This window comes from Trichosurus vulpecula, chromosome 8, assembly GCF_011100635.1.
Source record: "Trichosurus vulpecula isolate mTriVul1 chromosome 8, mTriVul1.pri, whole genome shotgun sequence".
Classification (NCBI taxonomy): domain Eukaryota; kingdom Metazoa; phylum Chordata; class Mammalia; order Diprotodontia; family Phalangeridae; genus Trichosurus; species Trichosurus vulpecula.
In genome coordinates this window covers 57,409,943-57,436,157 of record NC_050580.1, presented here as the reverse complement: position 1 = coordinate 57,436,157, position 26,215 = coordinate 57,409,943, and the positions used below count along the sequence as shown (strand labels likewise).

Genomic DNA, 26,215 nt, shown 5'->3' with positions numbered 1-26,215 from the left:
GAACAGCCCTACCCATAACAATATCCCTGTCCCACCCATTGTTTGTAAACAGCCTTTAGTGTGGAAACTTGCCAAGCTTTGTTCAAAAACACAAATTAGGTTGCTCATTATCCACACATCCCAGAGTATAGTCCTGATGCACTATCAAAATGCATAGGTTCCCAAAGTGAGCAATACTGACCCTTGGGGAGGCTGGAACTATGGGTGGTAGTAGCCTCAGGTGCAACTGGGGAACACTGAATAAAAATAAGGGTTAACCTAATCCCAGGGTGGCTGAGTAATTTTTTTTAAAAAGGCCAAATAAGTCTGGGAACCTCTGTGACGTTAAGCAGCACAGGATTTGGAGGGTGCCTCAGTGGTTACCTACTCTAATGCTTTTAAAACAAATTAGGGAAACGGGTCTAGTGATTTTGTCAAGGTCACAGCAAACCCCAGGTCCTGACTCCAGATTCAGTGCTTGCCATCACACTGTGCTCAAGTCTTCTCTATGTTACCACTCGCCATCCTACCTGTTCAAACCATTCCTCTCTTAAATCACCTAGTAGGTCTTTCAAAATACCTGTAATAACAATCCCATTTAGGCAGAGTGCAATACGACTCTTCTGAGCTAGATACACACTACCACTTCTTCCAACTTTCTTTCCTGTAGCTTTTATTTTCCATCCCTTCCTTGGGTCCCAACAATAACACACTTTAAAATTGGCAAAAACTTAGACCAAAAAGTTGAAAATCATATATCCTCATATTATTTTATTCTTTTAAAAAAAATTAAGGGATCACTCTAAGGGCAAAGAGGACTTGTGGCACAGATATAAGTGAAGAGCTTGTGGAAAAATAAATTATGATCTAGACAACGAGGAGACCAAAGGGAATGCTTGCAAATTGACTCATCTGACTCTAGTTATCAAAGCTTTAACTCTGCAAATACTTGGAGGCACAATTATGCATATTTGTTTTATTCATAATTTGTATTGTTCTGGGATACCAAAAGTATTTCTAATGATGGTGAATTAACAAAATTTTTGTACCTCACCTCAAAACATCCACTGATCCATCTCATCCAATGGTAATATCAAATTTGTTAAAAGGAACATAAAAACAAACATGCACACAATTGCACAGTTTTCATAAAGGTCTATTTCATTATTGGTGGGTAGCGCCATTTAACAGTTAAATATATTTAAATAATGTATAGGTGACTGCACTACTGCAGCATTGGTAACTAGATAGATAACCAATTTAACTAGAGACCAACAAGTAACTGTCTAAATATTTAAAACACAGTTCTTGTTTGGATCATCCCTTGTTTAGATCATCCCTCTCAGGAAAAAAAAAAAGCCTGCTGGTCACACTGGAAATACATTTTAAGGCCAAATCTTCTGCTAGCTATCCCTTCCCCACAGATTTCTTCCGTTGTACTAAGCCTCCAACTCCAAGGCGAGCCCAAGTTTGTGACCTCCAGCATTGATGCTCTTCCCATCCACCAGGGCAGACAACGTGAGCTTCACACCTGCAAGGAATTGAACAGAAACATGACACCTCCTACACCACTTTCTTCCTCCTGTCATCCCTCTTCAGCTTCTTTCTCTTAGTACTCATTTAGCCAAGACGCGTTCTAAATGTAATGAATACAAACATAAGCCACCAGAGGGCAATTTGGAGCACCGGATTTCATCAGTGAGGGCAGGCAATTCCTTCCACCAAGCAATTTAAGTGTCTGATCTCTGCTCGATTTAACAAAAACTAGGTCCTGTCCTTAAGGAGCTTAGATTCTAATAGGGGAAGGCAGGAAGGGAATAAAACAGAGAAGGAGGTGAGTATGCACAATGGTTTCAGGAAGGAAAGAGCACTAAGAAAACCCAGAGATCCAAGAGTGGCTTCTTTCTCACAGTATTAAGTTTTCCATGATCTGAAGCTCAGAGAGACTTCCAGTAATCGAAGGATCATCCAAAAGGAGAAGGTGAAGGGCAAGTGCCCTCCAAGGAGAGGGAGGCAGGAGATGGGACACCAAGTTCAGGGAACAAGTAGTACCGTTGGGCAAGAACACAAGAATAGGTGGAATAAGCCTGGAAGTGTAGGCTGGAGTAAAAAGAAAAACTGTGAAGGGCTTTAAATGCTATACTCAGGACTTGCACTTTAGGAAAATTATTTTGGTTAGCATATAGAGAATAGACCAAAGAGAGAGATCAGAAGACAGGAACCTAATGAAGATGCTATTAAAATCTCCCTGGCAAGAAGTGACAAGATGGTGGCCATGGGAATGGATGGAAGGGGATGGGTTTGAGATGACAGAATACACAATCCTTAGCAAATGATTGGTTATATCAGAGGGTGGGCTGAAGAAGGAGGAAGTGTTTAGAACAACTTTAAGGTCTCAAACCTGGGTAACAGAAATAGGAAAAGTAGGAAGGGGAGGAAGTGTTCAGGAGAAAAATAATGAGTTGTTTGGGCCATATTATATGTGAGATGCCCATGGGACATCGGGTTGGATGCCTGGCATCACCAAATACCTGTTGGACATGATGGCCACATAGTCATCTACAGAGGTGAAAATGAAGCCCATGGAAGGTGATGAGATGGAGCCTTGAAGGACAACCATAGGTGGTAGGATGTGGATAATCACTGGGCAAAAGAGTCTGAGAAGGAGCAAAGAAACCAGCAGAGACCAGTGTTACAGAAACTGAGGAAGAGAACTGAACAGAAAGAAGTCAAGAAGTATGAGGATTGGGAAAAAGTCATCAGATTTTACATCAAAGTTATTACTTATATCCTTAGTAACAATTTCACTTGAGTGGTGGGGGTTGAAAAGTGAGTGGAGGTTGAAGATATTAGCCTTTTCTACAACTTTTGGCTGACAGGAAAAAAGTATGGCAAGGTCAAACAATGGCTTTTTAAAAGCCTGGGGGACTCCTAAGAATGTTTGTAGGCAGCAAAAAGAGTCAATATATATTGAGATTTAAAGGGGTAAACTTCCACCTCTTAAATGACTTCAGTGATGTTAAGAATGATGGATGAAGAGGAAACTCATCATGGATAACCTCCATTTTCTCAGCAAAGTACAAGGCAAAGCTCTCTACTGAGAGGGGGAGGGATGGCAAAGGAGGCTTGCAGAAAGAGGTCTGGAAAAGCAACTATAAGAGTACAACATTGAACCGATAAGGAAGAATAAAAAGATTATTTAATGGCAATAAAAGCAAAATTGAGGTTAGGTAAATTTTGACTGGATCCATCTGGTTAAAAGATATTTTAATTCTTCCAGCATCAACGAGCAAGTAGCAAGGTAATTACATAAGAAGGGCTAACCCAGGGTTAGGGCTTGGCAAAGCAAGAATGGTAACAGGACAAGGGTAAAGCATTTGAAAGAATGATAGTATGTAGCTGAACTGGCTAATTACAGGGTTGAGACTGCAAAGGAAATAAGAGCGAAAGAAACTAAAAGGCATCTTTCTGGACTTCTTGTAAAGAGTTGCTGTAGCCAAAAATTAAACTGTACTATAGTTAACCTGGTGACGAGTCTCTCTGTTCCAACACTAGGTCCATATTTAAAGACTTTCCAGCTTAGTAGAAACTGTGAAGGTTTACCCTAATTGGCAGATTCATCTCCACAAAATGAGGCAGAGGAGGCACTACCGTGTTTTTAAACATTTACGACAATTTGCAAATATTATGGTAATTTAGATTGAATTTGGTAAAAAATGCATCAACATGGTTAACATACAAAGACAGCAGAAAAGTACGCTGATAAGATTGCTAAAATAGCCTGGAAAACAGGATCTGTAAACTTATTACCAAAGTTTATCAAATAAGAAAACTTACCAGGCCTAAGGGTCTGAGTATAACCCACACCAATTAAACTAGAATTGTTGACTTTTGCCTGAAAAAAAAAAGTATGAGAAATCAGAAATGGAAAAATATCCCTTCCTTTTTCCTATTTTATAATGTCCCCCAACAAATTTGTGTGTTAAGCCAAATTTAACAAAAAATTGGTTCTCACTAATTCAGATGAAAGCAGGCTGGATTTGCAAATACTTAGTTTCAAAGTAACTTGAAATAACTCATTTTGTATTCACACATCACACAGAATGTAACTGTTCTATCTGTCCAAAAGTGTGCCCCAGGAGAAAAGTTTACCACAAATGGATTTGATTTTTCTTCTCAATTGTAGAATCTTAAAACTAGAAAGAACATTAGAAACTGAGCCCTCCCCTTCCCCACCTGAAAACCAAAACAATAAACCAGCCAAGCACTACAAGAAGACTGAATACAAAAAGTGAACCCTGTACGAGCACATCCATCTAAGAAAATCTAGCCTTCCTTACGAGGTAAAATTTTACTAGCCCAGTAAGTACTATTTTTTTAATCTCTTATTCAGCAACTTCACTATTAAGTACTGTGGGAACACCATGGAGTAAGCCTAAGGTATAGACAAGAAAAAGAAATTTAAAATGTTAAGGCAACTGTCTTTCTTTCATGTTAATCTTGACGTGTCATTGCGATATAGGAGGACAATAGCATTTGACTACGGTATCTTAAGTTCTACGGTCTCTACTACTGTGCAATGGAGAAGAATATAGTGGGAAATAATATTTACTATTTAGATGAATAGTAAGACATTGCTCAATTATCCTATGAACTAAAAAACACTGACTCTAGAAAATGATTAATTTCCTTTTCCCAGAAGTCTAACTTAGGTTTCCTATCTCCTGTGTTACTAGAGTAGATGAAGTCTGAAATAAGATCAGCTAAAACTTGACTAAATTACTACCACTCCTTGTCACTGGATAATTTTATATAGCAGAAATAATTCATTCAGATGACATTAACTATTTCATTCCCAGGGCAATCATTCCCTGGTGAATTCCACTTAATGAAAGGCATCTGTTTGTTGTTGGAGCTGCTCAGCCACTATCATTCATGCATGCCCGCGCACACGCGCAGACACACACACGCCAACCCAAGTCTCACGGCTACTTCCAGTATTATAATAAATAACATCAATAAGTATTATTGTATTGCTACATTATAAAAAGGCTAGTCAGGAAAACTAATACTGTCCCTATGGAAAAATAAATTCCAACTTTCAAGTGAACTTTTGGAACACAACTGGTTTCTAACATGAGGGCTCCTTATGCTGTAATTTAAAAAAAAAAAAACTTTTTATCATTATCAAGAAAAACTCAGTCTGAGAATTCCAGTAGCCAAAAAAAGAAAAATCCCCAATCTAAACCTGTCTCATAACATTACTTACAGAAATAGAAGCAGTGGAATCCAACTGATATTTGGCTGCAATGCCAAAACGAGTGCAGTTGGTGCCTGATGTCCAAGCTAGGTTTACAGAAGTATCAAGGTCCTCACATACTTTCTGATAAATTGAACCTCCAAATTCTGTTCCATCATTGCTGTAAAATTATTTTCACATTATTTAACATGTTGAAGATAAGACACTACTCACTGCCATCACCCCAGTCCAAAGAATGTACACCAATTTTATGTGCATCTGAGACAAAGGCTACAACCATTTTTAAGTATAACACTGTGATCTCTGGATATATTTGGCTATTAAATACACAACCAAGAAATTTTTTGTGTAAGGCTACTTAACTATAAAGCAAGAGAGTTAAAATGCATACTAGTGCTTTCATAAACAATTTAAAAGCATTCTTTAAAAATATTATGTTTGAGTATAAAATCATTTTCTATTTTTAGTGCAAAGTCTTGTCAAGCTAATTGAAAAATATGGTCGCCATCCAGTCCAACTCATATCGGAACAATCTCCTTTTATAACAAAGCAGAGAAATGCTCACCCAGGTTTTACATGAAAACCTCTGAGGAAGCTCATGCCACAAGCTTTAAAAAATCACTTACAATGAATGATCAGCAATCACACCTATCAGTTCTTTTGAGTACCGTGAGAGATACTAAGAAGAGAAGAATTGAGAACCTGAGCCTAGGGACCTGAATGCACCCAAGTCAGCTAGATGTTCCTTACTATTACACTATTTCTTTAGCTTAAGTTTCAATGCCCCATTTAGCCATTAGTCTCTTTGGAAGAAAAAATGGAAACAAAGAGTTGAGTAGTTCTTCCTTCTCTCCATTATCCACGATAATCTTCCCATTACTCATGGAGCCTTAATTCTGTCCGTTCTTTGAACCTCTTTCACCCAACATAGCTAAAAGAAAGTTTAGGATTATTTTTTGTCATGCTGAACTCTTGTCAGGCTCAAATAATTCTGTCCTTCATTTAGTACCTATGACACTAACCTCGTAGGCCATGCAGTTTTTAGATTCATCCTGTTCTCTGCCCTTGCTTTGTCGTCTGTTTATCTTTTTAAAACCTAACTTGGTGAATGAGATCCTTGCAGTCTCTCTCCTTATTAAAAGCTTTACCTGGTATCTTGAGAATTCTTTTCTTGACAGCTCCCCTCCCAATCCCTCCTGCATAGGCCTGGTCTAATGCTACCTTCTATCTCCACTGGCATTTAGCTTAGTGGAGATAGGCAGGAAAGTTTTCTGTCTCTCTTCAGCTTAAAAACTTCATTATAGTTGCATGACTCTAGGGCAACTCATTTTGCCAGTCCTTGCTAGCTGCACTGTCTCTACACAAGAACACATTTTTGGTATGTCTGAAGCTGAAGTCCAGAAGTCCAAATTCTGTTCTCAAAAACTCAACTTCTTAACCAGGTAATTCACTTCCCAAATTTGTCTTTTTTCATAAGGCTTTGAAACATCAGCGGCAACGATGGAAACACTGCTACGCTCCAGGGGTGTTGGGTTTTTTGCCCAAAAGCACACTGCTCTCTCCCAATGCTTTCTCTGGCAATATCATTTGTGGCCACAGGAACCAGAAGTGGGTGGCAATCATTAGGTATGACAAAGTGGTGGAAAAAAATAACCACAAACTTTCCTATTGTTAATGTCTTATCACTGGTCTGCATTTTGTGGCAGAATTGGCCACTCCTGGGAAGCCAAAGCTTAGGATGAAATGAGCATTTCTTCTTTCAGCACCAAGAGTTTGAATTTAGATTTTTGTCCTGCTTTCTTTTTATGTTAAACCCAACCAGCAGATCCACCTCACTTTATGGAGATCTAGAAATAGCAAATGATAAAAAAAATGAGTACTCTGTGTGACCAGAAAGAGGTTTTATTTTTGTTTTGTTTTTTAAGGATAGTGATAAATGTTGGATTTGCATGATTCCATTGGAATAAAGGACTTCCAAATGAGGAAAGACGCTCTCCCAATGGAAGTCATCACCTTCTCTGCAACTTAAACAGTATCAGAAGGTTACCTCCAGCACTCAGAGGTTAAGTAACTTACTACGGGTTTCACAGCTGTGTGTGCATCACACATAGGACTTGATCCTATCCCTCAGCTACACCCCTCTTTTTAAAGATGTATGAATAAAACATTGTAAAGAAATACTTACACATTAGTGTGCAATTGGAAGTCTCCAGTCCTGTAGCCCACTGCAAAGTTATTCCTCGTTAACTTTGACTTGGCACTATCGAAGGTCATCTGGTAGCCAGCAAGCCAGCCTTCATAGCCAAAAACAGCTGACCCATGAATCGCAGGTCCAGCAAAATCAAAATCAATGTCACAGCCAAGGTTTATACATTCCCGTTTATAAGCAGACTTTATTTTACCACTTTTCTTTCTGGAATAAGAACAGAGTCAAAATTTATTCCACTGTATACTCTCACATATGCAGCCAAACAACATTATTAGAAACCTGAAAAAGGACAAAAAAATTATTTAAAGTTTTTAACTACTTAAACGTAACTGATTAATGAGAAGATAAGTTAAATACCCAAATTATAATCAAGTTCAATGAAGTGGGGGAAGAGCAAAAGAGAACCTCTACTGCTAGGAGGTTAGGGATCAAATCAATCAACAAACATTTATTAACTGCCTATTATGTTACAAGAACAGTGCTAAGAGTTAAAGTTACAAAGGAGGCAAGAGATAGTTCTTGCTCTCAAGGAGCTCACAAACTAAGGTTTATAATGATAATGACTATGGGTTATGGAGCCTCCATCACTATTTGGAAGGATTTTTTTTTAAGTAGAGGTAATAAGAGACCCACAGATATTAGCACCATATTGAAAACGTGGAAAAACTTTAATTCAGGCCAGTGATACTAAGTAGTATCAAATTAAGGAGAAGAACAATGGCTTTCCACTATGGTAGATATGCAATTTATCATGAACTTAAAGTGCATTTTTTAACATGATGCTATTTTTAATTTAAAAAACAAGAAAACACACATGGTTACCCTGTGTTTGGTGAGAAGGTAGTGTCAAATGTCAGCTTCAAACCTTGGCAAATCTATTTTGAGGGGAGAAAAGGAACTAATTCAGATTCATTTGGTTTTGCAAATAAAGAATAAATGTAGCTTAGATATACTAAAAGATATAAATTGTCTTTTACCTGATCTTCAATTGCGATCTCGGTTCCCAGAGTGTTATCAGTGTTCCATTTTTCTGTGAAAGTCAGACCATACTCACACCATTTATATTTGGTCTCCAAAGTCCCAGAAACTTTACCAGTGTCTGTATTAGACGAACCCGATGATGAGAATTCCTATTAAGACAGTAATTTTTTTTCATGAACTTTCCGTAGCTAGGAGTAAGCTGCTTAATTAAAAAAAAAAAACCTAAATACTAGAGCACTTTTGTCTTCTCACCTTTTTACCCTCTCTAACAGCTTGAGCTTAACCCTTTTGTACCTTGTCCTAATTTGCTAAGACATATATTTTAAAAGCACAAAGAACTGACAGATTAACTTTCAAATAACTGGCTGCCATTTATTACTAGAACCAGTTAACTACATTATAATACAAACACTAATTGTTAAAGGAGAAAGAAATCTAAGCATATTTATTTGCCTATCAAGAAGTATATGAATATGTATGTTTATAGCTATCTCCAAATATAAGTATATGGAGATACACGTACATACAGAAATATAATTGAGTGTTACTGATAACAAAGAACATTTCTGCAATGAAAAATTAATCCTCAAATACTATTACTATAATATGGAATCTAAATCCTCCTTTTCTGAGCTGCACCAACTATTTTGTTAGTAATCATTAAATAATTCAACATAGGAAATAATATATATTTTCTTGTTATCAAAATTATTTGTAGATGAAGATATTCCCTTCTTGGACTCTGTGTCATCATGTATAAAGTGAGGGTGTTGGACTAAATGATATTTAGGAGTCTAAAGTCTATCTTACAGTTTTCTTTGCCATTCAGTTATCCTATCATCTCATATTCAAAATGGGGACTCAAAGAACTTCTCTATATTATTTTAAACACCCATAACAATAAAGGCATTTGTTTACTTGTAGGTACAATTAAAAAGCTCATGCTTCTCCCTGTAACAAAAAACCCATGTTTTAAAACCAATTTTTCTAGTGATATTATGTGGGCTACAAATCTTATAATATTGCACTCACTCTAATTACAGGTCACACAAATAATGGAAAGACTCATGATGAGCACCAACAGATAGCACCATATTATCAACAACAAATTATGTACAAAAAATGGCATAAAAGATATCAAACGATATATGGTCCTGAAATCAAGACTGGCTGTGGTCATACAGCAAGTGAAAGATAAAAGATGGGCAGCTTGAATGTTAAGAGACCCCTACCGGTCTCCTTGCACGGGATCTATGAAACGACTAGACAATAATCATAAAGAATGAGATGTATGGATGAAATGCATATCAGTCAGATCACAGATCCAATGGAATACTTGAGTACAATGAAAAACAAGCCTTTCCAACTGGTTTTTACATCATGATTAAAAAGATAATTTCTTTATCTTAATGGATGGGAGCGACAGTATACATAATTTAAATCAGCACCAGAGAAAATTTCTCCTTAGATTATCACATTCACATTCCTAATAGTCTTTAGTCTGGACAATCACTAAAATGAAATACTAATTCAATAAACTGAGAAGCACGTTTAAGTGTTTACTATGCTAAGACGCTGTGATTTCTTCAAAAAAAAAAATCACACAGTCCCCATCCTTGAGGAACTGAAATGCTACAGCAGATGGGTGTGACATGTACACAAGAAAAAAAATACATTAAAATATAAGGTATAAGGAATGAGAGGCACAATGGAAAAACTGGTTCTAGGAAATGAGGAGAGAACACTTTCTCCTTACATGGAAGATGAACCTCCTGAGATGAACCTTGAAGGAAGAAGATTCTGAGAGGCTCAAAGAGTACATTCCAGGAATGGGGAACAGCCTGTGGTAATGGACAGAGGGAGGTATAAAACAGTAGTACAATTTATGTGATAACACAAAGTTTGTGAAGTGGTGCACTGTCAAGTAAGGATGGAAGTCAGGCTGTGGAAGGCTTTTTAAATGGAAGGCTGAAGAGTTAATGCAGAAGTGGGGGACTAGGAGGGTACGAAATAGAGCAAATACTGTCAGACATGGTCAATGTATTGGCTGGTTTTGCTGAAATGCTTTTACTCCTTTTCCTTCTTTTTTAGTCTTTATTATAAGGGACGGTCTCCTAGGTAGGGAAGAAGGAAGGAAATATTTGGAAATGAATGTTATATAAAAACAGAATCAATAACATAGCTTAAAAAAAAAAAGAAAAATACCAAGCTAAGGCATTTGAATTTTATCTTAGAGAGAAGTGGGTGTTGCCGACCATTTTTGAAGAAGGGAATGAACTCATATGGTCAGCAAGATATATAGTGAAATGAACACTGGACCTGGAGTGAGAAAACACCTGGGTTCAAATTTCCCCTTCTGACATTTCTGTGTGGCTAAATGCAAGTCATTTAATCTCTCTAATCCTAGATTTCCTCATCTGTAAAATGGAAGTGATAATAATGTAGTAGCCTTGTGGGGATCCAACAAGATAAAGCACAGAAAGCACTTTGTAAGCTGTAAGATGCCATACAACTCTCAGCTACTATGACACTTCTGCCTTTTGAAAATTACTTTAGCAACTGTGTGGAAAATAGGTTGGAAGAGAAGAGAAACAGGTCAGATAAATGCTTAGGAGACTCCTCCAAGAGTCTAGGACTAAAGGGATGACTCCATGAACCAATGCAGTGAATGTAGAGGAACAGACCAATACTGAGAAGATAAAGCTAATTCTGTATCATTTTTTTATTGATCCTATTTACAATTAGCTGATTTTGTCGTTTAAGTTCTGATTGGATGTTTCTGAGCTCAGCTCAGAAGTCAGCTAGATTGTAAAGGGTCAAGTTTAAAAATTCAGTTCTGTTGCTAATCACTGTTCTATTCTTGCCTCAAGGAATTCTGTTATGGGGGGGGGGGTACGGGGAGATACCACAGCGTCACCATTTTGATGTTTCTCTTTTCCCTCCATTTTCTACTTCCACAACATTTCAGGTATTATCACAAGTGATATTTAACCAAGGCACCTTTCTCTGAGCAAGACAACAGTTTATTAACAGGATATATTGTACCCAGTAATAAAGGGGTCAGTGGCTGCCTTATTTTCTAGCCAGCGACCTCCAATAAAAGGACAGCTCCCCTTTTATATGTTTTGGGGACCACAGAACAAAGAACAGAACAGAGTAGGTGACATCATGGAGTTGAGGACAACATGATTGGTTTCATAGCTGGAGGTGTGAGGAACAATATGACTGGCTAGAAGTAGGGAACGTGGGGCTAGCAACAACCCCTTCCTGTGACTAAGAAATGTTCATTCTTTGTGTCTGGGCAAGTTCTATTTGCCTCAGTTCCTCAAAAAATGAGGATACACTAGAAGGAACTGGGACCAGTCCAATATCTTTGCCAAGAAAACCTCATGGATAAGTCAATGGGGACACAAAGTGACACGACTGAACAACAGAACGTGACAAAGCACTGTTAGGTTCTGGGTATACGAAGGCTGAAAGGAAACGTTCTCTGTCCCCAAGAAGGTTGTTTTCCAGTTAGACAACATACAGAGAGAAGTAAATACAAGATATTCTGAGTAGAAAAAGAAGGTAGCAACTGAAAGGGAAAATCAATTAACAAGTATTTATTAAGTACCTATTATGGCACTCTACTAGGCACTGGGACAAACAAGAACAATGAATGAAATAATCCCTGAAGGGAAGCCCTCACAGTGGAGGTGATACCTGAGCAGGGTCTCTAAGGAATATAAGGATTCTGAGACAAAATAGTGGCTAAAAAAAGCAAAAGAAAATATTTCTACAGCACCTGAAGGCTTGGCAAAGTACTTTACAAATATTATCTCACTTTATCCCAACAATCCTCAAAATTAGGTGGTTTTATTGTCTCCATTTTTAAAGATGAGGAAACTCAGGCAAGCAGAGAGCAAATGACTTGCCGAGTCATTTATATCCAGCTTATAAGGCTGGATTTGAGCTCAGGTCTTCCTGAATCCATTTCCAGCATTCTATCCATTTTGCCACCTGACTGCCTCAAAAATGCAGAAGAGGAACCTTCCAGGCAAGGAAGAATATATAAAGAGAAGCAATGTGAAAGAAGGTGGGAAAGGTAGGCTGGAGACAGACTAAGGATGCTGTCTATTATCCTGGAGACAATGGGAAGCTGCTGAATGTTTTCGCAGTGGAGGACTGATATGGCCAGAGTGTTTGGTGTCTTAGGAACATTATCGTGGTAGTTGTATGGAAAGGAAAGAGACCACAAGAGAGCAGTTGTTAGGAAGCTAGTACAGCAGTAAAGGAAAAAAGTGATGAGGCCCTGATGCAGGGTGGTAGACATGTGAATGCACACAAGAGGACTGACAGGGGCAGCATGGTAATAGTGGAAAGGGTTCTAGATTGAGAATCCAAGAATGCAAATTTGATCCTCACAATACTACTTACTTCCAGTATAATCTTGAGTGAGAATTGCTCTGGACCTCACCAATGAAGTAAGGAACTGGACTAGAGGATGCCCAAGGTCCCTTTCAACTCTAAATTGATGAATCAAGTTGTAAAGGCACAATTTATAGAACTTGACAACAGACTGGATAGAAGGATGAGGGAAAGGTAACCAACCTAAGTAACTGGAAGGAAGGCCCCTCAACAAATAACCTGTATGAACTCTGATCATCATAGAACCAACCACAATTCCAGAGGCCTGGTGCTGAATAATGCTAATCTTCCTCCTAACAGGTGACAGATTCAAGGTGCAGAGTAAGACATATATTTTTGGACACTGTCAACATGGGAATGTTTTCTTTGACTATGCATATATGTTACAAAGGTTTTGCTGTTATTTTTCCCCCAAATGAATGAAGGAGTCAGGAGACAAGGAAGGAAGGGAGGGAGGAAAGGAAGGTAGCAACAATGAAGCACTACACAGACAAGCATTGCAACTTTGAAAACCACATGTTGAATTTATTCTAGTGTCCCAAAAAATCTTAGTTCAGTTTTAAGCTTTAAAAATGACATATTTAAAATGAAAACTGCACAGAACCCTCAAAATCCTAATAATCCTTTTTCTGTTTCTATATGGAAATTCTCATTCTAGTTTTTTAAATGACCAAATAGCAAAGTCTGGAGGTGTGAGGTTTCAATTTAGGGGGAAAGAGGTAAGTTCCATTTGGACACGTATAAGTGAGAAATGGAGCTGCAAAGAGAGATTAAGCCAAGATGTTTTGATTTGGGAGCCATCTGCGTGAATGATGACTGAATATGTGGTAGTAGACAAGATCCCCAAGACAAGGATTCAGACAAAAAGTCTCGAAACTGAGTATTGGGGAACACTCATCTAGATAAAAGGATGATCTAGCAAAGAATGAGAAGAAGCATCCAGACAGGAGTGGTGTGTCACAGAAACCAAGGTAGGAAGTGATATATACAAGTAAGTAAGTCAACAGATGGAGAAAAACCAAGGCAACAGCACTGAGAAAAGGTCATGTGATTTAGCAGTTGAAATGGCTTTGAGCGGTATGAAATGACCTTTGAGAACAATTTCAGTAGAGTGGTGGGGTCAGAAGTCAGACTGCAAGGAGTTCAGGGAGTGAGGAAGTTAAGGCAGGTAGGAGTTAGCCAATGGTAGGTCAAAAAGAACAGGCGGCTAGTTTGGGGTAGTGGCAAGGTCAAATGAAAGTATATTAAAGATGTAAGTGGCTTCATAGCAGAGACTGTTGTTCCATTTATAGGGGCCTACTACATGCCAGTCACCATACTCTCCTTGGAGCCAGTGTTTTACTCATTCCAGAGTATGTAAAGATCTGATTTTACTACTGCTGAGGTAACTTAATCTACAAAACTGCAACTAAAAAGAGAAGTCCTGAGGAGTTGCCTGAGGCAACTTCTTCAGGTTCGTCAGTCTAGTAAGGAAAGATGTGCATCTGGACATCTCTGATTCCAAACTTAGGACTCTATTAAGGCACCCAGCTGCCTCTGCCTTGCACATGTAGAGGCTTGGCAATTCTTTGCTGAATTGTTGATGGAGTCCTGGGCGTGTTTTTAAGCACCATAATCCTAAGGCCATATTACTTCACAGGATCACAGATTTAGAGCTGGGAGAGATCTTAGAAACTATCTAGTCCAACCCTTTTCATTTTTACAGATGAGGAAACCTGAGGCTCAGAGAACTTATGTGACTTGTCCATAGTCACAGAGCTGCTGTCAGAGGTAGGACCTGACCAGAGGCCTTCCTAAGTTTAGCAACTGTCCATTATACATCATACTCTACCTGTCTCTTGCCTCCTCATATCGATTTAAACCAAAGGTATCAAAAATGGGCCCTACTGCAGCCCACAACACTCCCTAGCCTGGCACAAACCAGATTAAAATATAATTGGGAAATATTTAACAAAATAAACAAAAATACAACAAATCATAGGTAATATTACATTTTAAAGTGAAGTCAATATGCAGCCCCAGGGATCTTTATGTACTAATTAGTGACACCAATGATTTTAACTGTGGATATGAATTTAATTTGTCCCATCTTTCAGATCAGATGTTCATGGCACTAAGAAATGAAAAGGTATCCTCACAATCCCCGCCCCCTCCCACCATAAGATAATACCTATAGTGCAAATTCAAATTTGAGCCAGTATACGAAGGGAGATTCTTAGATTCTCTTAATTCCTACAGCAATCTCATTCACCAAGTCAGCTCACTGATTTACCAAAAGACCCTGAACAAAAAGCCATAGGGATCCAAGAAAGATGGACAAGCTTCCCTTCTCCCCATACATCCAGCTTCCTTTCACAGCACATTTTCGTTGGTCAGGTAACCCAGAGAAAAACGGCAACTAGCTAATGACTCATCCATATTCAAACAAAAAATAAAAAAGTAAATACTTCCTTTAAGCTCCAAGTCCCATACTTCCTCAAAGAAGCCATCCATCCAGCAATGATGAACTAATTCCAGCCCTCAAAGAGCTTTTCTTTCCCCTAGGACACTCGGTCTTTTTTTACTCACTACAGAACAGGATCCTAATAATACCTCATTTATGTAGGACTTTCAAGTTTACAAATTGCTTTCCTCAACTCTATATAAGGTCCCATTACCTCCATTTTACAAACAAGTAAGCCTCAACTTAATGAGATCAAAGGTCAAAGGGCCAGGCATCAGTCAAGACTCAAACCCAGGCCTGCCAGCCCAATGTTCTTTCCGTCATATCAAAATAAATTATTTTCATGGCTTCATAGTTGTACTTCTTATTTCTGCCACTAGCTTAAGGGTAGAAGTCATCTTCTCTTTCTTTCGCTTCCTCTGAAATGTTGAGTTTATTTTGGCAAACATGCAATAGATATTTAATAAATGCTAACTGGCTTGATTTAAGTAACATGAATTTGAATTTAACATTTTTTAGGTGACTTGAAATTTTTCCTAAGTTGTGTGGTTACCCATCAAGGGCACTTTCTATAGAAAAGAAACTCTGTAGTGAAGTCCATGGCAAGACAATGGGAAGGGAGGCCCTGAGAGTTAGTTTAACTATTTTCTCAATGTCACATAGGAAAGCAAGAAGTTCAACCCAGGTCCTGTGACTCAAAACCTAGTATACTTTCCAGTACACCAAGCTGCTCATCAAGCAGCAAAATAAAAACTCAAAAACTTCTAGTCTGGTACAATCAATCATCTTCTACCTCTGGGAAACCAAAATTACAGTTAGTACATCCTGTACTCCCAATTCTTGCTTATCCATATCAAGATTATCAGCATTGTGCTTAATTGTCCATATGGCTCAGACAAAACCTTACACGCCCAGGATGGTCCTTGAACTCTTGTGGTCAAAGCAGAATGTTAAATTTGTAACAAATTAGACAGAAGGCAGGAACTAGCTAGCTAATGATGCTGTGCTGTCCAAGAAAAAAAAATTAAGAACAAATCTGAAACTAAAGAATAATCAGTGTACATGATAGTTACATAATTCTAAAGGGCTAACTGTCCACTGATAGGAGCTCATTCAATCAGGAAATATTATACATATACCTACAAATATCTACTCATAGGAATTAAAATTAGAAGGAACCTTAGGAATCATCTAATCCAACCTTCTCTCTTCACAGACAAGAAAACTGAAGCCTTGAGAGGTCTGCCCATGATCACCAAATAAATTTTGTCACAAGCAATATGGACAAAAAACTTAATTTCCTTGAGTTAGAAAAACCATATTCACAACTAAATATTACCAAATGCTCAGATTTCCCTTCTTAAATAGTTTTTTGGATTAAAAATCTTTAAAAAAAAAAAAACCTTAAGTTAAACCAGATCTCTAATCCACCAAAATGCACATTTCTGTAAATTCATTTGAATATTAAACCTTCCCCACTGACTAGAGCCAAAACAGGGCTTTTCTACACACACAACAAAAAAGTAACCTACTCAAATTAACCAGTACTTATTGAGTATCTATTTGCCCAACACTGGGGTGGAGAGGGTCTAGGGAGACAACAAAAGGAGTTTGTAACACAATCTCTACCCTCAAGGAGCTCGCAATCTTATGGAGATAACGTGATTAGAAATCTTTAGATATATGGACCAGAAATAGCCAAAGTCCAACTATGCAAATCAGAAAATACATCCAATCCCAAGAGAAATCAAGCAAAGAAAACATTTCTGCCTCTGTTTTGGCAGGAAAAAAAGATTCAAACAGATCAAATCTAGTCAGAAATACATTTTAGGGTTACTATATGATGTAAAGGTATATCAACAACTAGATACGTAAATAACACTTACCACTCCACTGCAGGATTTTGTTTTCACATCCAGTTTCACCAACCCAAAACCTTAATAAGTTTGAAAAAAAGAATCATAAAAATATTCTAGGTTGTGTAAGTGCAATAGGTTGACCTATTAAATAATGAATCCCCCACCCAGCCAAGTTAACAGTTAAAATATGTAAAAACAAAGAGTTTGTGCACATTCCATAGGTACCCCAATGTTTGCTGGCAACACCTAACATTTCAGTTAATTTTTGTTTAACTGCACTGGACTGGTAGAATTGATAAATACCTCCTCAAAAGTCCTACTATGTCTGATGGCTCATTGTAGTATGTCAGTGACCCTAGGTTCTCCAAGGCTTTGTCACCAAATACAAGCTCTAATATGCCCTACCAAGCTAGAAAGGCTTTGAATTCAGGATTCCTACAGACTACAGTACTTGTCTGATGGGGACCAGTCAAGCAAACTGCAGAAAAGGGTCATCGTTGTGTTAACCACCTGAGGATTAATCTTCTGGCCTCAGCCACTTACACATGGTCTACCTAATAAGACCAGAAGGAGTTGCAATTTGTGACAGAAGTACTCACACCAAATATATATACAAGAAGTATTAAAGGAAGCTAACATTTCTATGACAAGACTAAGGTTTTTCTATAGTACTGGCACAAAAGTGCTTTCTCACAAGTTTAATTTTCTACATATACAGAAAACAATCACTTAAGTCAACTTTAACCTTGGGGTAGATTATTGTTTATTACAGTACATTCATTCTAAACCTAGTCATTCATGACTAAACCTAGGCAAAACCTAGAGTTTTGCCTAATTCTAGAGTGTCTCTAATTGACCAGAGGAGTCATGAATTTTCAAATAAAAATTTACTTTACTGTAGGAGGCCTTCAGTTACCGATTTTCCTAAAGTCAAAGAGTAATAAGATTTCACAATTCTAAAATGTGTGATCTATAAAAATCACAACTGACCTAAAAGAGAAGGAAAAAAATTTCAGGAGATCGATGATTTATTTAGCAAAGTGTATGTCTGAAAAAAAAATTACAAATTTGGGCTTGAATGTAAAAGAGAACAGCATACATAACAGGTTGTTTTTTTTTTAATCTGACATGGTAGCAGGAAGGTTATTAATGGATACTTCATGGTAGAGACAGGAAAATAGAGTTTATTTGTTCAAATTCTGAATATCATTAAGTAAATTAAGTTCTTACCAAATCCTTTGTTGAAAATATCTCTGGCAGCTTTGCCAAGGTCAGCATATGAAGGAGGAATGCACATTGCTGGTGGAAAAAAAAAACCCACATAGTATTAGTTCTCTTCCTTCTTCCACCCAATTCCTGTACATAGAATATACAGGGGCAGTAAACCTACAGTGATGGTCAGTTAACTCTCTACTGGCTCTTGAAAATACAAGCATTGGTATATTCTATCGTAATTTAGTTCTTCGGGCTTGTTTTCCCCAAACAAACATTATTCAAGTTTTAAAATTCAAATTCGATTGAACCCTGGGGCTGCTCATTGTTCTCAAGCCCTACCTTATGTCAAAATAAAATAAAGGGGTTTCAGGTAACTATTTCTCAGAAGTTATTGTGGAAGTTTAAGTTCTTAAATTTAGTATATATTTACTGCTTTTTTTCTACTAGAAAAACTTCCAGGTTATTATACCGACAGAAGAATATTTGTGCACCGCTACACAGAGTAAAAGCACTACAAAATAATCAAGAGTCAATCTCATCAGGAGGTTTACCCAACTCCCTTACTTGGCTTAGGTCCAAACTAGGTTGAGAGAATAAGGGAAATGGATGGAAGGTGGAAAAGACAGACCAGGACTACTCAGGGGACTCTACATCCTTCATAAAAGCCCAGTTTGGCTCGGACGAGTCAATGCTGGTAACTAAATATGGCAGTTCGGCCAACGCTCCAACAGGAAACTCAAGCACAGCGACCTGCCCGTACACTCACTCATTCATTCATTCATTCATTCATTCATTCCACAAAGCCGTTTCCACGCCCTTCTTCGGACACCGAGTGACCTTGTGCTCTCACAAGGGGGTCTTTCAGTCCCCTACAGAAAAATTCCTCGGCTGTTAGCGGTCTATCCGAGTCTTGGCTAATTCACGCACGTTTAACTTAAAAACCACAGCACGAGTTTTCCCGTTAGCTTCCCGAGGTCCCCTAAGGTGAATCTCACGGTACCTGGCAAAGCTAGGAGCCTTAGTCAGCCCCGGCTCCGCCTGCACGCCTCCCCGCCCCCCGGCCCTTTCACAGACCCCAGACCCCGGGGTGGGGGCCAGCCCGGCCGCTTCCGGGCCCATCTGAGGCCCCTGCACCCCTCGGGGCACCCTACGGTCAGGAGAGGAGGCCGAGCCAAGAACCTCCGCTCCAGGGCGCTTCCGCAGATGCAAAGAGCTTCCGGCCGTGCCCTCGTCCCGAGCCCGGGAAGCCCCGACTCCGGGAGGAGCCCCCCGGAGCCCGACCGGCCCCACCCCCCACCCCGGGCCCCACTTACTCGAACGCTGACACTCCGACAGGTACGACGACATGGCGAGGCTGAGCAGATGGGTGACCTGCGGGGAAGGACGCGAGAAACGGCGTCAGCAGGGCCCGGGGTGATGGGGCGGGGCGAGCCAGGGTGGGGCGGAGACCGCGGGGGCGCCTCAAGCCGCTCCCGCCCCCCCTGCCGGCGCGGCCATCTTGGAGGAGCCCGGCCCGGGCCCGGCGCGGCCCGGGGACGCCGTGGGCGGCGGCAGCCCCGGGCCGCGCCGGGCGGGCCTGGGACGGGGCGGGGCGGCCATACCTGGAGGTCGGCTTAGGGCCGCCGGCGTTCCGCTAGCTGCTCGGGCCGATGGCCGCGCTCGGGTCTGGGGGTAGCTGCCGCAGCTGGAGGGCGAAGTGAAGGAGACACCGCCGTTCCGCCCGCCAGGACCCCGCCGCGGCCCCCTACGACTGCCCGCCGCGCCAGCCCCCAACCGCGGCCGCTCTCCGACCGCTCCGACCGCCGGGACACTTCCCTCCCGGCCGGAGAACCCGCCGCTCCCGCTTAGCGAAGGCCGCTTCTGCGTCCGCGTCCCGGATACCCGGCGGGCACGGGGACGTCGATCAGGCAGCGGCGAGGGCAGCCCGAGTGCGGAGGGGGCGGGGAACGGGACCGCGGCGCGAGGAGTGGGGCGGGGCCGTAGCGCCTCGGGGAAGAGAAGGGCGGGGTCGAGGGGTTTAGGAGCCGCCGAGGCCCGCCTCCCCTTTCCTCCCGGCCCCCGCCCCGCCCCTCCCCGCCTAGCATTCTATCTGCACGTACGGCAGGTCTCCCCTGGCTAGCGCATGTGGCGGGGCGGGGCTCCCCCCCCCTTCCACCTCCCTCCCTGCGGTCACGTGGTGGCAAGAACGTGGCGCCTGCCCTGGAGAGCTGGGTTCGAGTTCACCCCTGGGGCATGTGTGAGCCTCTCGTTTTGTCCAACCGCAGGGCTATTTACAAGATAGCCTTTACGCTAGCCTCGGTATTTGTGTCCAACGCATCCCGATAATGATCATAATAACAAGGGCTAGCATTTACCCAGTGCTCCCAACGTTGGTAGAGCATCCACGTCACCCCTCCTGATCCAGTCACCCTGGGAGGTCGGTGTTTCCTTAATGCGAATTTTGCGCATGAAGAGACTTGAGGCACGGAAAGTTCAAGCACTCGCCTGGGGGGGGGGGGTCACACTGAAACGTTTGAGTCTGTGATTAGATCTCATGATTTAGAGCAAAGAACTGGCAGATATGTCTTACTGAAAGTTCGTGGGCGTGTTTCCACATCCTACAGTGAAATGAACCGGCCATTCAACAGCTCACAGAATCTCCCTAGATGCCCATGACCCACCCAGGTGGTGCCTGTAGCTTTTAGCGACTCCCCCACCCGTCCGTCACTCCATGGGCTGCAGAAGAGAAACGGGGTGCCAATGTCCCCACCCCTCGAATCATCCAAGTTCCACCCTAGACCACAGTTTTATCTCTCGGATTCTGAGACCCGCCCATGGCAGCCACTCCATGAACTGAAACTCTGGTCGGGTTTTTAGGGTTAGGTGTTTGGGGTTTTTTGGCCGGGGTGGGGGGGGGGGCGGGGGGACGGGGATACCTGCCTTGGGGTGCCCCAGAGCTTCAGATTTCTTCCTTTTCCCCTCTTCTCCCTTGCTTACCCAAGGATGATAGTAACAATAGCTGATACTTAGACTGGGCTATACGGTTTGCTTTATCTCAGTTGAGCCTCTCAACCCATTTTGCAGATGTGGAAACTGAGGCTGAATGAGGTTAAGTGACCTGCCCCAGGATCATATAGCTAATAGGTGTCTGAAACCCGGTTCAAATTCAGGTCTTCCAAGTTCAGAAAACTCCATCCGTTATGCCAAGGCATCATTTCTTCTATACCCGGCTCCTCCGTCTTGAGGGTCTGAGTCTGCCTCAATGATACAAACTGCTTCAGACGTCTCTGATTTTTTCTGGGAGATTAGATTTGTAGTTCTGCTTCTCCCATGATGGTAACTGCATCCCCCTGGCTATAAAACAAGGTTACCCTGGGTCCTACCTGCTTTAAGTATAGGATTTTGAAAATGGCTTCTTTTTACAACTTCATCCTGAAACAGGAAAGGAAGATTACCAGTCCCTACAAGCAAAGGTCCGATGCACGCCACTTGGGAGGCATAAATCCAGAGCGTTTCCGTAGGCAGTGGCAGGGCTTTCCATTTTTTAAAGGATCAGGTAGAAGCATGAGGTGTAACCCTGGGAAGGAAGATGTCAGGAACAGCTCAAACAAATAACTTACTGTTACACAATCACCCTGTCTTAGCCACAGGAACTCACCTGTCCTTGGTCATGTAAGTGGAATAAATGAGCAGGTGAGGCTGGGGTAACTGAGGACTTGTTTTGCAAGGTACCGCATGCAAACACAAACACACACACACACACACACACACACACACACACACACACAGTTTCTCTCTCTCTCTCTCTCTCTGAAGACTTGAAGTCAATAAGCTTGACCTGCAATCCTGGCTTACCTGTTAGAAAAAGGATAATATTTTCTACCTAGCTTGACAAGGCTAATGCTCACAAAATACTGTGTTAACCTTGAAGTGCTATATATATAAATGTTTTACTACTGTTGTAATTTTTTTTTAAAAGATCTCAAATAAATTATCCACCTCACTTCTCTAAAATAGAACTGATCTTCTTGGCTAAATTCATGTAACGACTTCCATACTCTTCTCAATTTCTTTCCTCCTGACAATCTATGAGTGTTTGGGGAATGTAAACAAATTGTAATAATGACTTAAGCTAACATAATTAGGAAGGTAACAGATGCTGGGAAAAGAGGTTATTTGCTATTCCATGGCTAAATAGAAACATTTCAATGATTTCTACCTGGATATCTCTCATCAGCACCTCAAACTCAATATGGATAAAACTGTCCGATAGCTCCCTCCACCTCTAACCTACTCTTAACTTTATAGACTTTTCTGTTTCTCTGTTTTATAATTAATTTATTTTTTGATTTCAACATTCACTTCCATAAGATGTTGAATTCCAAATTTTCTCCCCATCTGTCCCCTCCCCCTACTCCAAGACGGCTATTTTAACATTAGTCATGATGTAAAGGAGAATTAGAACTAACAGGAGGAACCACAAGAAAGAAGAAACAAACGAAAAAGAAAGAGAGCAAATAATATGCTTCCATCTGCATTCAGATGCCATAGTCTTTTTTTTCTGGATGTGGACAGCATTTTCCATCATGAATACTTTGGCATTATCTTAGATCTTTGCATTGCTGAGAGGAGGTAAGTCTATCAAAGTGAGTGTGGCTGTTACTGTGTACGATGTTTTCCTGGTTCTGCTCGCTTCACTCAGCATCAGTTCATATACGTCTTTCAGGTTTTTCTGAAGTCCGCCTGCTCATCATTTCTTATACATTCATATACCACAATCTGCTCAGCCATTCCCTCTGTTTCTCTTTCTAGACCATGGAGGCCTCATTCCCCTAGACAACTCTTTGCCCTACCTTCCCTCATTTAGTCAGTCAGCAAACATTTATTAATCACCTAGTGTGTGGTGGCGTTGTACTAAGACCTGGGGATACAAAAAGAGGAAAAAACAGTCTCTGCGGTCACAAAGCTATAATCTAATGGCGGAGACAGCGAGGGAACAAATGTGTACATCGAGCTATGTACAGGTAGACAGGTAGAAAACGATTTTGTAAAAAAGGAAGATGCTGGAATTAAGAGGAGTTGGTAAAGGTTTCCTGCAGAAGAGAGGACTTTAGTTGGGACTTAAGAGAAGCCCAGAGACAGAGGTAAGGAGGGAAAACATTCCAGGCATGGGGGACAGACAGAGAAAATGCCCAAGACCAAGAGTTGTAGTGTCTTCTTCATGGACTGGCCAGGAGGCCAGTGTCACTGCATTGAAGAGTATGAGGAGGAGAGTGAGGTTTTAGAAAACTAGAAAGGATGGAGGGAGCTAGGTTATGAAGGGCTTTGAATGCCAAGCAGAGGATTTTGTATTTGCTCCTGGAGGCAATAGGGAACCACAAGTTTACTGAGAGTGGCAGGATGAGACCTGTTAGTGTCTGAATGGAGGATGGACAGGAGTCGGGGGAGACTTGAGGCAGGCAGACTATTGCAATGGTTCAGGCATGGGGTGATGAGGGTCTGCACCAGGGGAGTGGCAGTGTCAGAGGACAGAAGTGAAGGGACAGAGGGAATTCAGGAGATGTTGAAATGGTAAAATCCACAAGCTCTGGCAAGATTGGATCTGGGAGGTGAGAGTGAGGTGTATAGGATGACTCCTCAGTTGTTAGCCCGAGGGATTGGGAAGATAGGGTTGCCCTCTTCAGCAATAGGAAAGGTAGGAGGGGAAAGGGTTTGGGGGAAAAGAATGAGATCTGTTTTGGACATCATTGAGTTTAAGGTTTCTACCAGACATGCATTGGGTGAGATGACTGAAAGGCAGTGTGAGATTGGAGGTCAGCAGAGAAATGGGGAAGCCTAGGTAGATGTGAGAATCATCAACATAGGGATGGTAATTAAGCCCTCAGGAGCTGATGACATCATCAAGTGAGGTAGTATAGAGGGAGAAGAGGACCCAGGGTAGACCCCTGAGGGACACCTACAGTTCAATGATATCACAGAGGGGGTAATCTGAAGAAGGAGATAGATGAGGATGGTCAGATTTGTAGGAGGAGAACCAGGAGAGAGTGGTATCCTGATGTATTAGGAGGGCAGAGTTTATAATCTCAAAGAGGATCAAATGTATGTCTGAAAGGTTCGGAACTGCCGGATATAAGAAACTCTCAAAGTAGGAGGCAGAAGAATCAAAGCATATATTTAGGCTCCACAGTAACCAACCCATGAACCAGCATCCCCATTTTGATATATTGATCAAAATCTTCCAGGCCCAATAAGTACGCCTCACAAGAGTAACCAGGAGGCTACAGAGAAGCATGATGGTGTAAAGCAAAATCATGCTTCCTCCTCTATGGTAAAAAGATTACCCACTGGCCTCAAGTCCTTGTTCAGCTTCCTCCCGTAGGTCAGCTCTGCTACTGGCAGCTCCTGCTTCAGCTTTGGCTGTGGCTGTAGCTATAGCAGCCTCTGGCTCCAATGGAAGCTGTTTTTAACCATCCAGCTTCTGCGGGGGTGTAAGGTATGACGGGGAAAGCACAGGTTCTTTCAATCTGCTTAAGCAAGGTGAAGGGGTTGACCAGGAAAGCACAGGTTCTTTCCATCAGCTTAAGCAAGGGAAGCAAGGCGAAGGGGCCGACAAGCTTACTCCAGTCCAACATACAAACAGCATTCAGTTCAGGGGAAAAAGCCAAACTAGTCAAGGGCACTTGTTGACTAAGTGCTAAGGAGCCCATTTTTGGTTGCCAACACACTCCACCCCTTGTTATAGGATACATAATCTAATCAGCCATGTATCCTAGAACATACATTGTGATCCAATTACAAAGGAAACTAAAACATATCATTCATAATAAAGCAAAACATATCATTTGGTGACATTCCTAAATATTGGTTTACTATTCAAATGTGATCCACCCCTAGGTCCCAGCAAGATAATCTCTTCAATCAATCATCCCCAAAATAATTATTAATAATTCAAATATCCACCCCTAGATCCTTGTATCCATTACATAGGATCAATAATATCATAACAATAAAACAATATAGCAAGGATAACACAAAATAAGTACATAGAACACTATCATCATTCCCACCCCCCTCGAACGATTGGGGCTCCAAATCTTGGGGTAAGGGGTGAAGGTCTCATTTTCCATAATTTCTTCTTGCTGAAATTGGATGTAGAGGTGTCCCTGCCCCAAAGAGTCCCATTCCAGAGGTCAGTTCTTTAGCGAGCTTCCAGGAATTCCAAGAATGCTACATGCTTAGGCAGTCACCGGAAAATGCAGGGTGCTTAGGCCTAAAGGAGACAGAACTAGCAACAAGGTTAGCCAAAACAAAGAACAAAAAGAGAAGGCAAGTATGGGCTGTTATCCTTCAAATAAAATCATCTCCAGTTTGGTTGAGATTTCAGTTATGCAAAGATCCAATATCAGAGCCAAACTCAGGTGGGAAATGTTTCTTTTCAAAAGGAACATAATGAGGAAGCCAAGAGGATCCCACCCTAGATAGAGACTAAGATTGTCCTCCCAGCCTTTCCCCAGATGTACAAGGAAACACAATGGGAAAATTAAACTAAGAGGATCCCATCCTAGATAGAGACTAGGATTGTCCTCCCAGCCTTTCCCCAGATGTACAAGTTTTCATCCGTTAATCACACAAGGTCACCTTTCCTCTGAGTGGCTTATGGCAATTACCAGCATCAGCCATACCTGTGGAGTCCGTGAATCTATTACAACCCTATTCATGGTAAAATATATGGTTCAGGGGTAAGATTTGGTAATTATTTTCTCCTGAATAGACAACTGTTACAGTGTTGTCCTTCCCATGGGCCATAACTTCTGCAGCCTTTGGAATATCATCTGGCTTCCGTTTTACCCATACCTTAGCTCCTGACTTTATTCTATTAA

General features: G+C 41.1%; 1 protein-coding gene across 1 annotated transcript; it reads right to left on the bottom strand.

Moving 5' to 3' along the window:
- Positions 1-723: 723 nt before the first annotated feature.
- On the bottom strand, positions 724-20,440 carry VDAC2 (voltage dependent anion channel 2). The gene is made up of 10 exons (XM_036735619.1): positions 19,958-20,440; positions 19,670-19,727; positions 18,372-18,440; positions 17,169-17,218; positions 8,426-8,578; positions 8,271-8,323; positions 7,425-7,652; positions 5,249-5,399; positions 3,817-3,874; positions 724-1,510 (listed from the first exon to the last, which is right to left on the bottom strand). Exons 2-10 carry the CDS (start codon positions 19,701-19,703, stop codon positions 1,419-1,421), a joined length of 888 nt encoding a protein of 295 aa, XP_036591514.1. The 5' UTR covers positions 19,704-19,727; positions 19,958-20,440; the 3' UTR covers positions 724-1,418.
- Positions 20,441-26,215: the final 5,775 nt, after the last annotated feature.

Excerpts from the sequence above, each read along its gene's own strand:
- VDAC2 (XM_036735619.1), bottom strand. The coding sequence starts at position 19,703 with ATGTCGTCGTACCTGTCGGAGTGTCAGCGTTCGA. Across the intron at positions 3,875-5,248 it reads ATTCCACTGCTTCTATTTCT|GCAAAAGTCAACAATTCTAG; the intron begins GTAAGTAATGTT and ends TTTTTTTTTCAG. Across the intron at positions 1,511-3,816 it reads TACTCAGACCCTTAGGCCTG|GTGTGAAGCTCACGTTGTCT; the intron begins GTAAGTTTTCTT and ends AATTCCTTGCAG.